At 36.7% G+C, this 17019-nt stretch overlaps 1 protein-coding gene across 3 annotated transcripts; it reads right to left on the reverse strand.

The window, feature by feature from the left end:
* Positions 1–4300: 4300 nt before the first annotated feature.
* LOC141826129 (putative serine/threonine-protein kinase At1g54610) lies at positions 4301–13949 on the reverse strand. Of its 3 annotated transcripts, none has more exons than XM_074713379.1 (8): positions 13429–13949; positions 13050–13334; positions 12671–12988; positions 11887–12114; positions 8140–8240; positions 7752–7872; positions 4745–5100; positions 4301–4675 (listed from the first exon to the last, which is right to left on the reverse strand). In XM_074713379.1, exons 1-7 carry the CDS (start codon positions 13810–13812, stop codon positions 4765–4767), a joined length of 1773 nt encoding a protein of 590 aa, XP_074569480.1. In that variant the 5' UTR covers positions 13813–13949; the 3' UTR covers positions 4301–4675; positions 4745–4764. The 3 variants fall into 3 exon arrangements, with proteins under 3 accessions (XP_074569480.1, XP_074569479.1, XP_074569478.1); XM_074713378.1 differs by having other exon boundaries at positions 4301–4681; XM_074713377.1 differs by having other exon boundaries at positions 4301–5100.
* Positions 13950–17019: the final 3070 nt, after the last annotated feature.

Raw genomic sequence — 17019 nt, forward strand, 5'->3', positions numbered from 1 at the left:
TATCAATAGTTAATAATTATGAAATAATTGTAGTAACTATGAACAAAAATGGATACAGTAGCATGGATTCGATTTTAATTAAATTTAAGTGATTTTAATTAAATTTTATTAAATTAATAAAGAATATTTTAATATAATAATATTTTATTCTATGTAGTAGGATGTGAAAAAATAATATATTATAAATTATATCTACGATACATTTAATAATCACAAAGGACGATATATTCAACAACAAAGCCTCATTTATCAACAAAATAATATTCAAATCAAGATATATTTAACAACAAAATGATATTTAATAATAAGTACATATTTCAGAAATAATATAATCATCACTTTCATAAAAAAAAAGATGATATAGTTCAACATTCACTATATTTTTTTACTTCCAAAGAATCCTGCTCATATACGAAGCTAACGTTAAAATAAATAACATAAAGTTAAAATTACTTATCAAAAGAATAATACACAAACTGATAAAACACAAAACACAAGTTTAAGATGCTCTAAGAGTGTACCTTATTACGTCCCGATTCTCTACCGTCTATCTGATTGTATGTAGTCCGTTGAGGATATTTTACAGTTAGGCGTGGAGTTCACTAGCAGTTTTACCTTCCTGTATGATTGTATTGTATAAATTATTTAACAATAAATCTCTCTTGCTTATCATGGTGTCGGGCGTCCCTTTGTGAAATTTAATCAACTTTTTTCGTAGATCTTGTGCACTGATGAAGGGGACGATCTGACTGAGTTACTCCTTGGTCAAGTCATATTAAAGAGTCTGAGTCACTTTAGCGTCGACTTCTACTTGTTTCTTGATAATGGATTTTAGTCCTCGCAATCCATTGGACTTTAATTTAATTTGGTAGGTAGAGTGAATCCAATTTGGAGAGAGATCCACATTTCTATTTGATTTTTTAGGATGGAATTTCCTATGACTTTTCCAGCAGCCAAAGTCATCTCCGGTGAAGAGTAGGGATTGAGTTGTACTATAGCCCTCTTGGTGTATCATTTAATCTTGCACACAAATAAATAAAAAAAGAAATATTTTTAAGACTTTAGTGTGGAACCAATTTTAAAACTAAAAAAAACTACTCTAGTGGTGTATGCACTAATTTCAAGTAATTATGAAAAAATTTATTGAAAGAGGTGATTTAGCAATTTTAACTACGAGTTTAAAAATTAAAAAACAAGCTTGATTGATAGTTACATTAATTTCGAGCACTCCGCTCTATTACCAATGGTAGGATCGATACATGTGATAGAAGGGGGGTTGAATATTATGCTTCGTACGCGTTCCAAAATCGTTCAATTTAAAACTTGTGCAACGAAAAGTAAAGAAAGAGATGCAGTTCGTTTTTTAATACTTGGTTCACAGCCTCGTGACTACTACTCCAAGGCCCGTAGTCACGTTGAATGCTTTCGTTGAGTCATCCCTATTAGCTTTCTTCTCAAAGAGAAGAAGGTTCGTTTCTTTACAAAGATATAGTTTGATAACAACCTTACCAATCCTTAGAATATTAAAGCACAAACAGCAATGAGTACAAAAATCAATACAACTAATTAAACATTACCAAATGTTAGACTCGTTTGAGCTCGTAGCGGCATCGTGACATTATTGCGTCTGTTCCTGTTGAGATCTACTTCTGGAAGCGTCACTGGCTTCTCAGCACCAAGATAGAATGAAATCGAGTAAGGGAAGGACCGCGAAGCTTAATCAGCCTGCAAACACCGCAATCGTGAGAAGGAATGTCAGGGGTGCCCTGGCGCGACCATTCCGATGCTTAAGTCAGCGAGTGAGGAAGAAGAAGAAGAACAGAAATGACTTGTGTATGCATACCTCACTTTGAAGGGAGAACTTCCCTATATATGTGAGAGGGATGTCACATCCCATCATAATTAATGAGAATATTCCATCACCAGCAATTATGTTGTCAAAAGGAATGGAGCGGTCAGAGTGGGAGTCCCATCATTGACATGCAATTGAAGGGTCATTTCGCACGTGCTTTGTCAGAGTAGGGACAATAATTGGTAGCAGAGGTATGTCAAGAGGAATGATAGGTACTCATGGGGTTCTGCATGAGGGAAAAAGTAAGATTTAATGGAACAGGGCACCAAGAGGTGAAGGTTGTTTGAACTGAGTCTGAGCCGAGTCCGCGGAGGGTCGGTGCAACTGAACTGGGAGGAATCGGGGTTTCATGAGGAGTTGGTTTGGGTCTAAGAGCCTGTCTTCACGAGGATTCGACTCGGCTCGAATTTAGGATTCTATCTCCACGAGGATTCGGCTCGGCTCCTCCAAGTTAAACCGAGTTTGAGGATTCAAAGTTAAAGTCGCGGCCTGAGGACTGATTCAGGTGACCCGTCGAGTCGGCTGCTCAGGGCTGACACGAGGGTCGGACCTGGTATGCCGAATCCTAAGTCTCCAACTCGATCGACTCCTCACGGCCGTAACAACGTCGTTAAAGCTTGCATGCAACGTTTCGAAGCTTGGGAAGCATGGAGAACTTTGGAATCAAGTATTTTAAATCTCTATTTGAGGTTCTAGTCGATAGCTTCTTTTATAGATGACTCTGGGCGCCTAGATCCACTTCCGAGCACCTCTACTGAAGCATATCTGATCCAACCTCAACGATGAGTTAGCCACCCCGGACGCTGGAACCCTTCCGGGCACCTAGACTGCTGGCATTTCCACCACTGGACAAAACTTTATCCGACTACAACTTATCTATCTCCAAGCGCTTAGACCCTGCATCTAGGCACCTGGACTAATCTGAGAGCTTAAAATCCTTAATTCTATCAACTTCCAAATTGCATTCCCTGCATAACAGTGTTAGCACTAATTATAACTATTATTCACAGCTTTTCAGCTATCCGATCTTAATTTTTGATTTCCCATGAAACCTTCAATTGGACTGATGCCTACAACTCTCTTTCTGAGAGCGCATCCTTACTACATTCAAGAGAGTTTACTTAGTGTCAAATTTTGATCCACTCAACTTATTTAGACTTTTTACTTAACTTTAATCTTAACCCTCAAAATTTTTCGTCAATTGTAGAATCTATTTGGATATTTTATTGTAGCACTCTTATACTAATTATTTGACATTTACTTTTTGTTATCATTTTTGAATAATTTACTACTCTATATAATATTTAATTTTTTAATCAATTATTTAACTAATTTTTTTAAATTTATTGATTATTATTTTAAAAAATGATTGATAAATTAATAAAAATAATTTATTATTTTTTTAAAAAAAAAATAGTAGCTGAATATATTTTGGTTGGTAATACAAGTAAAAATACTGACCAAAATATTTGATCGGTGTTTTTAAAAATTTACCAATCATTTATTTAAAAAAATTACCCGATCAAAATATATATTTAATTGTTATTTTTAAAAAATCTACTAGTAATTTATTTTATCGGTAATATTTTTAAAAAATAAATATAAAAAGTAAAATTTACCGACCATAAATTACCAGTCTAAGTCAGAGATAAATTATTTGGCCGGTAATCCATATTACCGGCCAAAATAATAGGATTACCAATATGCTTGTAAACCGTTCTTTTCACATAGTGATTTAAACTCTGGAATTTTTCAACAAAGGAGATTGATGAACTGATTCTCTTCCTCATTGCTTTTGGAGGATCACTTTCAATCCAATTCAAGCTTGACTAATGCAGGGAATACGATTCCGTGCAGGAACAACAGGTTGTCTGTCGAATACTCGATATAATTTTTTTAATACCATCATTATTGCTTAAACTCAGGTTAAGTATCTATTTGAGAAATAGATTGCATTTCCCTTTTAGCTCAAGAACACAATCTACTAAATCTGAAATGCAGGGATGGTTCTTTGTGCTCAGACAAATTCTAAAAAGAATAATCATAGATATACATGCATGATCTGTACATGTGGAATATAATACGGAATGGATATTTAGTAGGTGATGTATTGACCTTTGGCATCCATTAAATGGCTGCAAATAGATCATCATTTGCACAGCCTAACAAAAAATAGAACACCATCGATTTAAGTTCAGGATACAAAAAATAGATAATAATCCTGTGGCAATTGTTTTGAGTCCCTAATAACTAAGAAATGAACAGAACTGAAATTTTGCAAACGAAGTAGACTATATTATATAACTGTTGAATCAAATACCATCTTCGCAATTAGAATGTCAAAAACAAATACAAAATGGAAATAGAACTCAAATGTTGGAAAACATAATATACAGAAATTAATTAAATGAACAGGACTGAAGAACTTAAATGCCATACACCTTCCAATTTGATTCATTCTCTAAAAAAATTACAAATAAAAAAGATAACACTAAGATGCTATGCCAGCATATGAATAGGGTTTATTACATATTCGCTAACAGCACTAAAACATAAATCTAAAACAGCCTGGGTAAGAGAACATAGACAGGAGCACATAAATACACTTACAGGATTCCAGACAATTAACTCGATATTGAATGCCAGAGTCCGGTTCTAATAAGGGAATCAAAATGGGGGGAAAAAAGAAGAAAAGAACAACAATATACATAGTGCCAACAGACTCTTCTCAGGTGTTCTATCCCAAGGATGGTCGCTAACCATCCACAAAGACAACAGGGCCATTGGAGAGACCGAATAAGGTGAAGGATGCTACTTTTAAGTCTGCAACTAATTAAGTGGAGTTCTTAACTGCACCAACATTAAAAAATGCTCAAGTAATTAACAACTTACCAGCTCAGATGGCCTGCGTCTCATCTAATTTGAGTGATGTCCAAGTCTTTTTGTGTATCCTTGGTAGGATCAGCAGCAGAAAGCTGTTTTAAGTTAGCTGGCATGTGACTCACTGCAGTTTTTTTCTTTCGTCTGGGATGACCTACAGCTACTGGGTCAACCAAGGGTCCAGACCATGTTGCAACTTCACTTTTCTGAAAGGGAAATACTGTGCTGAATGAAGCTTCTGGGGGGTCGAATGAAGGGTCCATATGATGCGATGACTCTAAAGGATAACCAAGTGCTCCATCCTGATGTGGTGGTGGGAACTTCTCACTCTTACTCTTTGCATTTGAACGTGTAATCATACGCCACCTCTGCTAGCATCAATAGAGGGTGAAATAAACGTCTACAGTTTAACTCTCAATGAAAGTTGCATGTCAATAGCACTAATGATAGAGTATACAAACAGACAGCTTCATTAAAAAAGTAAGCTGCCCTTCACAATATAATGTGAAGGCCATCAACCACTATAGAATAATTACTATTTAACTTAAATACAGACACAAGTGTCAGAGAACAAAAAAAAAAAAAAAAAATCCTAAGAGATTCAGAAGCTGGCAAGACTGATTCTATTTGAAACAGAACCTCATTTAACGCTTTGAGTTTCCTCCAATTATAATTTACCAACTCACAAGGCCACAAGATTGTTTCACAAAATCTTGATGGCCTTGTGCCAAAGAGAAGTTAGAACAGTATACTTGACATGAAATAAAATTAGTAAGCAAGAGAACAAGTCTGCTTATAGGAAATAGTTACAAAACAACAACAAAGATGCACTATGTTTGTCATGTGAACTGCTGCCAAAATTTTCTGAGAATATCCTAGATATTCTGCAGCAATGGCGGAGCCAGTCCGGGTGATTTACCCGGGCTGATCCGAACTCTTAGACTACGCCGACGGTATATCCCTGGGCTATCTCTTAAATTTTTTTCTCTCATCGTTAAATCCATTTTTTTTTCTTCTCGTTGCCGTCAAACCCCTGGGCTATAGCCCTGGTAATGTCAAACCTGGCTCAGCCCTTGTTCTGCAGAATCGCGTAACTTGTTCGTTGGTTACTTTAAAGAAAAATTTATAGATGGGTGCTTTTTAGTTGTCAGGGTAATACAAATTGGTTCATATTCAACTCTAATGAAAGAAACTCAATTAGATACTTCTCCAGCAAGATCAACATGGATTAACTTTAGTTATTATAAATAGAGAGAATAATTAAGAATAGTATAATTTACATATATGGGTAAGATCAAGAAGAAAAAATAACAAGGCAGAATAAACGTCTGGGTGATTTAAAGGTTGCATTTCTAAAATTTTGTATTAAGGTTCAGTAATAATATTTTTTAGTTACTATTTTATGCTGATGTATCATTCTAATATTGTATATCAATAGTACGAACAAGCATCTATTTGATGCCGCACTAATCACACACTAAGAAACAAAGATTAACTAGAATCCAGATCAATTGGTAAGGTTTAAATATTGATGCCAATTTCAGTAGCTTGGTAGAATAACAAACTAGCCTAACGAGTATTTGTTATGAGACGGTGGCAGTAGGCAACCGTTAGAAAGTGGAAGAAGAATAGGAGGAAGAGAGAAGCAAGAAGAAGAAGAGGACAACGAAGAAGAGAGGAGGAACGGAAAGGGAACACCGCTTGAGACTCTTGGTTCTTGTATCTCTTCATCTAAGCCTAAGCCTAGGATTTCACTAATCCAACATTCCTGTCAGAACTTCATCGCCCATCTCTCTATTTATTCAACTGTTAAAACTTCCTCAAATTATCATCTGCTTGTGATGAGGTTTTGAAATAGTGGTGTCAGCTCTCCACAGAATGGTTCATCTCAGATATTTAAAACCTAGGAGCAAAATACTCACATTCCATCTGAACTAACTGAATCTATACAAATGTTGTATATATCACCCTCTAATTACAATAAAATATTTTCACATGCCATAATACTCATGTTCAGCATAAAACAATTCCATAACTGATTAAGTTAACCTCATATTCAGCGAAAACCATATACTACTAGAAGCAGATGCTAGTCAGATCCTGTCTTGCTTGCAGATACAAGAACAACAACCATTTATGGACTCCATCTCTATCTTGGTAATTGCAAACTTCAAAATCTAAAGGTTTAGATTAATTGGAACTAAATTGAACTCATAAACTACAATTTCAATGATATATAAATGCATGGGGAATAATTAAAATGAATGGATAAGGCATTTCTATGGGAATTTTAAATATCTTGATTTTTTTATTCAAGAAGAAGATATTAATGATATGGATGAAAAATATAAAGAAGATATGTTTGCACTTTGTCCCCCTAAGTTCACCTCCCATAGTTTAAAAAATACATTAATTTACCTGCATAGATCATTGACCTTTTTTTCCTGAACTATATGTGGGGAATTGGATTTTGGTAAACTTTGGGGAAGAAGTCAATTTCCTTTGTGATGAATGAATTATTGAAATTGAAAGAAACTTTTGAGTCCTTTGAGGCTAAAAGAAAAGCAATTATCAGGGAAAAAAACTATAATCAAAGGCGACTACATGAAGCTTTGAAAATGATAAAAAAAATAAAAGGAAATAGATTAATTATATTCACATGCACAAAGGCAAATAATAGATTTTATAGTAGATAAGTTGAATCAATTATAGTTGCTGATGTGATGAATAAATGAAGATCAGCAAATTCTAGTTGATGAATAAATTAGTGATATAGCCACATAAAGTTTAAATGTTCAATGGTAGGATGTGATCTATGTAAGCAGCCCTTATATAGTTGGAATAAACATGACTTCATGTTATATGTTCTGCCTAGGTAAAAATTCCTAGTTATGGAATGTGATATCATTTGACTGGAGAGATGATAAGTTTAAAGATAGTAATCTGCCATGCTTAGTGCAGATCAATTTTCATTTACTTTCTGTAATAAGATGCAGTAAAGGGTAACAGTTTGTCTCACATCCATGTTGACTTGGAGTTCAGCATTAGCCTCAGGGGCAGGAATTGCTTTCACAGCTCGATTCCGCATGCGTGTCTTCTTTACTCCATTAACATTGGCTTTTCCACCAGCAGCTTTCAATCTGCACAAAATTGACAAGATTGGTTACCAAGTCATTGACAGTCCATTTATATCTTCAGCATTCATATATTACAAACTATTCCTAACAGTTTAGCGGCAGCAAATATTCAAGTTGTAGGTGAGGGTATATAGGAAATCTCCTTGAAGTTACATTTTAATCATTTAATGAATAAGAACACAAGAAGCTTTTGGAAAGCAGATTAGTGCCTGATCTTTGTTTCTCTGATTCAACGGGACTAAAGAAATCAACAGAACTTAATGATAATACCTCCTTGCTTCTTCATCCCTCAGTTTAGCATCCATCTCCTTGCTTGGTGGATATTTTGGCAGGCTTGATGGTTCACACGCATATGGTGGAGTATTGAAGAACTACAATATTCATGCAGGTAAGGATTTCAGCATATTCCCCCAAAAAAAACTAGTCATAATATGTGCACAAACACTTTAAATAGAGTTGACATCAGTTTGTGTTACCAGTCAGAACTGATTTGGATTTAAAAAGATTGGAACCTGATAACTAATCTAACTTAGAAAAAGGCCGAATGGATTTTTTCAGTTTGGTCCAGATTTTGAGTTTTCTTTGGATTTTTTTGTACCAGTACCATATCATTTTTGTAATATGATATATATTTGATATATTGTAAACAAAGGTTAAGGATCAGAATTTACAAAAATGCAAAATCCGAGCAACAAATAGAAAACTTGAAAATCATACTAATTGAGTAAATTCGGTATGGTATTTTGGAGGTGTTGAGTAGGTGATGCAGCACAAAAAATCTTACCACAGAAAAGCTTAAATTGTTGACTCATCGAATAGGAAAAATATTAAAAAACTGAAATATGATCAATTACATGAGACCATTTTTTGTAAAATCTCAGCCTAACTTATTCCAAGAAAAACTCTACCAAACTTTTCTAAAAATATAAACAACTTTAAAATTTTTAAACAACTATTACAAATAATAAAATTACAGGAATTAAAAATTCAAAATTTTAAGGGAATTCTATGTTTATCTCTATATCTCAGATTATGCCATTCCACAACCAATCAGAACTTGACACCAAGCAAGTGTTAACAGTTCCTTGGTCATCCTTTCAAGCATAAGTAATGATCGCCTTATAAAATTCGCTAGGCTTGATTTCTTTCTTTTCCTTTCTTGGGTAGCCTCTCTAATATGCGAGAAATTAATGAATATTCATCTTTGCTTTTTTATCTAGAGATGGAATAATCTTTGTAAGAGGTCCTAACTGACTTTCATTATGACGAGGCACTCGCTTTGGCATTTCCACTTGAGCTTCAAAAGGGCTCAGAAAGGGCGTAATCTCGCTCAGGACATAGACCAATTTCATGAAGGTGAATGTAGCAAGGTGTGCTTTTCAACTGTATTTCTCTTTCTTTTACTTCCAGCCAAGCATCCAAATGTGGAAATGCCCAATGAATCTCGAGGTCTTTCTGATGACAGCACCCAATCTAATGTTATTTACATTGACCCCTGTCCTGCTGCTGTGTAACTCTCCTTTGACAAACAAAGAAAGCATACAAAGATGGAGACTCAAATGCCACTCAATAATTTAGCACACTCTCTAATTTGAAATTTTAACTAATATTTACATAAATTAGGAGTTCAATAACCATGCTCTCCTTTATTTCATTTTCCTTTTGTTTAATCACTGATTCTTGTCTCTCTCTCTCTTTCTTTTTTTTTGGCTAAATCAAATTGGATCACAGTTTGAATCCAATTTTCCCCTGATGAACAGGATGCTCATGAACAATCGGAAATCTTCTGTAGTGTTGGAGAAGGCAGCAGATGGTGCAGGAGTTGGGTGTAGTTGGGTCATGGTGAGATCAAGATCAAGCAAGCAGGCAATTGTGGAGGATTCCGCTCAAGCAATGTGAGAGGGCAGAGATGGCGGGAAGGGTTCACAATGTCACCAATTGATGCAGCACATAGATAAGTTCACTGGCAGGTATGAAGGTGTGCACAACACACAGCCTGGAGGTGCAAGTTTGTTTGTTGTGGTTGGCAGAAATGAGGCGAAGACAACAGACACGAAAGTAGTGACAAATTGAGATGTTTGATCATCAGATGAGGTTGTGGGCTGCTTGTTGTTTCCTTCTTGTTGCAAATCAGAGGTAGACAATGGGGATGAGGAGGCTATCGTGAATGAGAGGGTGAGGACGACAGTGGTGTGAGCAAAGGCCATAACTGTGGCAAGAGTTGTCGAGTGCATAGATAGAAAATGGGAGAAGTGTGATGGTGGAAGTCAGCTTGGGCAAAGAAGAGAAGGGAGGTCATGTAAACAAACAGAACTAGAACTCATCCAAAGAGCCCTTCCAAATCATTCTTGATGAATACAAGAACTGAACAAACCGAAGGCAATACTCGCACCAACACTGAGCTTTGATACAAATTGATGAAACATGAAAAATCATACCACAAGAAAGATCAACTTCTTAGCTCACTGGAAAAAAATTATTATCGAACTAAAAGATGATCAATTACATAAGATCCAAACCTTTTTTATAAATCAGCTATACAACCATTTTTTTTGTAAAATAATTACCTAATTTATCCCAAAGAAAACCCTCAAATAGACTTCTCTAAAAAGCTGAACAAGTTTAACCATTTAAAACAACTATTAAAAATCATAAAGTTGCAGAAATTTAAAATTCAAAATTTTGAAGGAAATTTAAATTTATCTCTAAATCTCAGACTGCACCAGGTAGGACAGGTTTTTGCCCCAAAGCCTGAAATTGAAAAGAGATAAAACTTGAAAACAGTGTTGTTCTACTGAGTTCAGATTCGTTTTCCCAATCATTTCAAGTATTTCATCAAGTTTTGCCCCCCTTTCTATGCATATTTAGCATAAAGTGAAGCAGTGTATTATGATAAAAAAAAATTATCTGCAAGTTCATAGTGATTCCAATATAGCATGTGGTTTCTTTTTATTTAAATTACTGCATGAATGAATGTATATAGCATTTGTCAGATCGACTTTTCCTTATCAATATCACTTCTTTGTGATTGTGTCCTTATTGGTCCTTTGTATAAATATACTGCTTCTGGATTCTCATATACCGCTCATTTGCCACCAAATGCTTCACCACTAGCTTAATGTGTCAAACAATATGGTAACTATTTCTAATAAGCATCCTCTTGATGATCATAGCAAAATATTCTTGCAGTTGTCAGGATTAGAATGATATTTAATAACTCCAACAAAGTTAGCTCATGAATTTGAAAAATGAACAGGTAAATAGATATAGAAAAATAATTCAAAGGAATTATTACCGTTAAAAAAAATTAGAGGAATTAAAAAACATGTTATTAATTTTATTCATCAATCTCATACATATATAGAGAGAGTACCTAAACTTAATCAAATCCCTACAATCAAAATAAATTATATCCCTAGAATCAAGGCAAACCATATCCCTATATTTCCTTTTTTTTATTTATATAATTTTTAGCACTCCCCCTCAAGCTAGAGCATAGATATTGACCATACCCAGCTTGCAACTAAAATCAAACAAAAGAGTCTTTTCCTACAAGTAATTGCCTCATTCTACCTTACAAGTTGCAGTTCTCTAGTTGAAAATAGGATAACGATTAAAAATGCATCTAAACAAAAGATATCATGAAGAAAACTAGTATGCTTCACTAATTTTACTTTGAAAAGAATGGCATATGTCCAAGTGACTAAAGTGTGAACCATAAAACTTAGATCAAACTGAGCATTAAAGCTCAAGAGGACATTCATGAAAAAAAATCATAATGACATTTATAGCAATAAAGATATCAAATAGACAAGAATATCCCCATTTGTAAAGTTTTCCACAAAAACATCTAATTCATACTATGGCATGGGAAGGTACTTAATGGGCGAACTTTTTCTGATGAATTAACAACCGTTATTATTGCTGTATGTGAAACGCTTTGGACCAGAGGAAAACAACTAGATCATCAACCATATACAAAAGCATTATACAGGGTTAATGTTACATGAAACTTACTTCGCTATTTAGAGCATCAGTGGCTGTTAATCGCTCAGCTGGATCAATGGCAAGAAGAGTTTCAACTAATGGGAATGATGATGGTGGATAATCTTTAAATGTGTCCTTTATGCAACGTTTGTATGGTTGTTGGGGTTTAAAAATAGTAGCATGTGGCAACTTTGACTTCTTCCAATACTCCTCTGAAGGGGAACCACAAAGCTTAAAAATCTTATGCAGCTGTTCAACCTGATGAAGGTACAAAAACCATAAAGACATAGAATTAGTGAAAATAGACACCTGTAAGACCCAACATAAACATTGAACTATATGTCACTGGCATATTAGCAGTAGTACATGAGTAGTGTAGGCTTTGATAACCTGAAGTATGGTGTGATGCCTGGTTGCGTCCAATATGTAACAAGCAGTAGGCTAACCAATTATTTGATTGATTTATAAATATGATACCCAGAAACAAGAGAGAGACAGTAGAGTTATCTACAGGTCAGAATAAATGATAAGCATCTTATGATCAAGTACAATCATTTATACAGTTTTAGGAGAATAGGTTGATTATGTTGATCAGGCTTTCAATGGGAACAGTATGTGTTCTTTAGCATGACAGAGACTGGACAATACAAGGATGTTTTGTGGGTATAGATACCCTAAAATTCCTGGGTAACATGCATGCATTTTATTGTCATCCTTCAGTATCAAAAATGGTACAACCTACAAAGAAAGGTAGCTACATATCATAAAAAAAGGAGTAATAGTTAACACTTCTCATCATGAATCAACATGGTACCTCAGTTCTACCAGGCATAATAGGTTTTCCAGCTAACAACTCCGCCAAAATGCAGCCAGCACTCCACAGGTCTATACCCACATTGTAGTCAGTAGCTCCCAAGAGAAGCTCTGGTGCGCGATACCAAAGAGTTACCACCCGGCTGGTCATGGGATGCTTATGGTTTGGATCGTAGAATGTAGCCAAGCCAAAGTCAGCAATCTTCAATATCCCATCATTATCTATAAGGAGATTAGAACCTTTAATGTCTCGGTGCAGCACACCATTACTGTGACAATGTTCTAATCCTGACAATAACTGCCGCATATAACATTTCACCTGCTCAAAAACAATGTCAGATTGATATCTCGAGAAAGGCATGTCATGCTGATAATCTAACCTGGGGCTCAGTGAACTTGATGGTAGGACTCGCAGCAAGTCCAGCAAGATCGTGCTCCATATACTCGAACACTAAATACAAACTACAAGACATCCTGGATGTCACCAATCCTTCCAGTCTCACTACATTAGGATGATCCAGCCGCCTTAAGATAAGGATCTCTCTCGCCATAAATTTCACACTCTCTGGCTCCATGTTATCAAACCTAACCTTCTTCAAAGCCACGACTTTTCCCGTCAGTAAGTCCCTGGCCTTGTAGACATTACTGTATGTTCCTTGGCCAATCTATACCATAATAAATAAATAATAACTGCACCACTTTCAGCGGTCAAACTTAAGAATCAAGATACTAAGGACGTAAAAAAAAATGGAATCTTGCCTTGTCAATTTTCTCGAAGGTGTCAGCGCGGCGGGGCGTCCACCCCTTAATGGCCTCCCCAGCAACATTCGACAACCAGGAGGGCCACCCGGCGGCCACTTGCTCGCCCTGTGCATTACCAGGGAGGTTACTCAACCTGGGATCGAGCTTCTTTCGTCTGCGCCGTGTCAGTCGGTGTCCATCCGGTCGCTCCGCGTCTTCCTTCCGGACGTGGTCATCGGCCTCGGAGGCGGCGTCGACGGTGTCGATCCTGGACAGGGCGGCCTGGGACTTGCCTCCAGAGGCGACTGGCGCTGCAGGAATCTCCTTACCGCGACGGCGGCGTCTGCCGAGGGCGGAGGGGGGCGGCGGAGAGGTAGCTTCTTTGGTGAGGAGACAACCCATGGCTCAGCTCATCGTCCCTACCGCCTCCTGAGGGGAGGGGCGGCGAGCGGATCGGAGCTCCGGCGAGAGAATCCGGTAGGGCTTGGTGTTAGGTTTGGAGCTCCACACTTCTCTCTGCTACTGCCAGTCTGCCACTTGTGATTGGGAGTCGAGAAGGCGGTGGGAATAAAACTATAGAGAGCAATAATAAAAGGAACCAAAGTTCGCGGAGACGGTGAGCGGATACCAATCGGTATGTTGTTTCGCGAACGGAAGCCAACTAAAAGGGGCATAATAAATCCGGTCACGGTTCCATATCTTCACCGCTATCTTATGCTGTTCTCTCGCCCATTAGATCTCCCATAGCAGATGATTATTTTACTTGTTTCACATCGTATCAATGCCACAAGACCGATTTAAGAAGTCAAAAAAAATCAATCTCGAAACAATTGATTATAATAAAATAAATTTATAAAAGAAAAAAATTTAAATTTTAAAATTAAATAATATTTTTTTATCATGATTAATTATATCTTTTAATTTACTTTTTCACGTATAGTCATGAAACTAATAATGATAAATTCTACTTTTTTATAAAAAAATTAAAAAATCAAAACATAAATAAAACTAAAAAGATCATGCTAAATCACTTAAATAATTTAAAAAGACACATAAATAATTTTAAAAAAAAGTCTCTTTGTAAAATAAAATAAAATTAGCAATAATCATGGATAACTACTCTAACATATAAAAATTAAAAGGTAATTATTATCGTGTATAAAAATTATTTAATAGTTATTATAATTATTTTTAAGTAGTTTTAGAATATAAAATTTAGAATTTGATTATGATTATTTTAAAATAATTTTAATTAATTTAAATTAATTTTGATAAAATTTAAATAATTAATAAGTTGATAAAGAAAATTTTGATATAATAGTGATTTATATATAGTAATTTTAATTAAAGTAATAATTGATTTTTTATATTATAAAAGCTATATGTTATAATAGCTATCGATAGTTGTTACATAGTCATAGTTAAATTCTAAATTTTAAATATTATTATATTAAAATATTTTTTATGAACTTAGTTAAAGTTATTTAAACTTTATCAAAAATATGTAATGATGATGTGGATAACGGATAACAAAGGAGATAGGGAAAAAATGGGTACACTACCCATTCAGAAAACTCCAGCCTCTCTGCTTCTAGCTCATACATCCATTATTAATCAGATGTTGACCTCATGTGGAAGGCGGCACGTTCCCTAGCACGTGTACCAAGCTCTTCCTAGACTCAGGCAGTGCACACTAAACTCATATAATATCAGTAAAGTACTTGCATCACATACTGACCTCATGGACCTCATGATTTGGTCCCAGTCTCAACAACCGACCTCATGGCTTGGTCCCGCCTCACGAGCCGACCTCATAACATGGTCCCAGGCTCAAGAGCCGACCTCATGGCATGGTCTCGCCTCAAGAGCCAACCTCATGACATGGTCCCGCCTCAAAAGCCGACCTCATGACATGGTTCCAGGCTCAAGAGCCAACCTCATGACATGGTCTCAAGCTCAAAAGTCTACCTCATGACATGGTCCCGGTCTCAAAAGTTGACCTCATGACTTGGTCTTAGTATCACCTAATGAGCTCAATCAAATCAAATGCTCTGGACTGCTCAGCTACAACTATGAAAGCTCGGTTATACGCTTAGTTTAGCTTGGCTATATGTATAGGTGAGCTCGGTCGCTCACTCAAGTCAGCTCAGGCATGTTAATTGATGCAGTCTGACCCTAGTCAGATCTGGATCTGACCCGAGTCAGACCTGAGTCTGTTTTGTTGTTTAACAATGATTTAAGTCCGACTAAATGGGAAGAGATTTAAGTTTAGATGAGCCGAGTTAACCGAGATATCCGAGTAAAGTATTTGGGTGAGCTCTTTTCTCTAATTAATTAAACATGTTAATTAATTAAACAAAACTAATTAAGTGTTTAGTTATTTAGACAAAACACGTTTTCAATTAGTTTAATTAATTAAACAAAACTAATTAAGTGTTTAGTTATTTAGACAAAACACGTTTTCAATTAGTTTAATTAATTAAACAAAACACATTCCTAATTAATTGAAAATACGTTCTCAATTAATCAAACAAACCATGTTATAAATTCAAAAGCATGCATGCATGGATTTGCAACGGTGATTGCCCTGGTCGATCACTTGATCGACCAGCTGGCTCTGGTCGATCACTTGATCGATCAGCTGTCGACCAGCCTGCTCTGGTCGATCCGCTGATCGACCAACCTTCTCTGGTCGATCAGTTGATCGACCAGCCTACTCTGGTCGATCAGCTGATCGACCAGCTTGCTTTGGTCGATCAGCTGATCGACCAGCTTGCTTTGATCGACCATGGGGTCGATCAGGTACTTAGTGACTGTGCCGGAAAATAAGTTTCCGCGCGGGAAAAATATTATCTTACCCGGGAAGAAGGTTGTCTTGATCGGGAAAAGTGAAGCCGGGAAGAAGAGAAGTGAAGCCGGAAAGAAGAGAAGAGTATACTGGAGAATGCCTGGACAGTTGGTATCTTGGCCGGTTCATGCCCGGGAAAATATCTTCTTCCGGGAGAAGTAATATCTTGCCCGGCAACGGGATTACCTTAGTCGATAGAAGGTTGGCTGGGAGAAGTAAAACCAAGAGAAGGTTATCCGGGAGAATGCCGAGATAGGCTGTGCCTGGACAGGGACTTTTGTTTGGAGAAGAGTTGTGGCCGGGAGACATGTAGCAGAGAGTAAGCTACCCTGACCTGGTCGGGAGATGGTTATCCTAGCCTGGTCATGTTTAAACTGATCAATGTAAATCTAGTCCCGGGACCAGAGAAGGTTGCCCGGGAAGGTATGGCCTTGGCCGGGAAACATGAAGCCGGGAAACATGAAGATTACTCTGACCTAGAAAGAGGGTTATCCTTACACGGGAAGCCGAGCAAAGTTTAGAAGTTTACCATGGAGAGAGTGAGCTTTGGTAGCTCGATCTTCAGGGAGCCTTGATGGCTCAGAACCTGAGTGGCCGGGAGCTTGGTGCGAATGGCCGAGATGGTCCGAGAGAGCTTTGGTAGCTCGGCTCGGGACCGTGAGCTTTGGTAGCTCGATTTCAGGGAGCCTTGGTGGCTCAGAACCTGAGTGGCCGGGAGCTTGGTGCGAATGGCCGGGATGGTTCGAGAGAGCTTTGGTAGC

Source organism: Curcuma longa, chromosome 4, assembly GCF_044706935.1.
Source record: "Curcuma longa cultivar G26 ecotype Majalengka, Jawa Barat chromosome 4, ITB_CL_G26_1.1, whole genome shotgun sequence".
NCBI classification, from domain to species: Eukaryota; Viridiplantae; Streptophyta; class Magnoliopsida; order Zingiberales; family Zingiberaceae; genus Curcuma; species Curcuma longa.

Coding starts and splice junctions, on each gene's coding strand:
- LOC141826129 (XM_074713379.1), bottom strand. CDS start 13,812: ATGGGTTGTCTCCTCACCAAAGAAGCTACCTCTCCGCCGCCCCCCTCC. Junction 12,115..12,670: donor TTATGCCTGGTAGAACTGAG/GTACCATGTTGA, acceptor TACCTTCATCAG/GTTGAACAGCTGCATAAGAT. Junction 8,241..11,886: donor CTGATGCTCTAAATAGCGAA/GTAAGTTTCATG, acceptor TGAATATTGTAG/TTCTTCAATACTCCACCATA.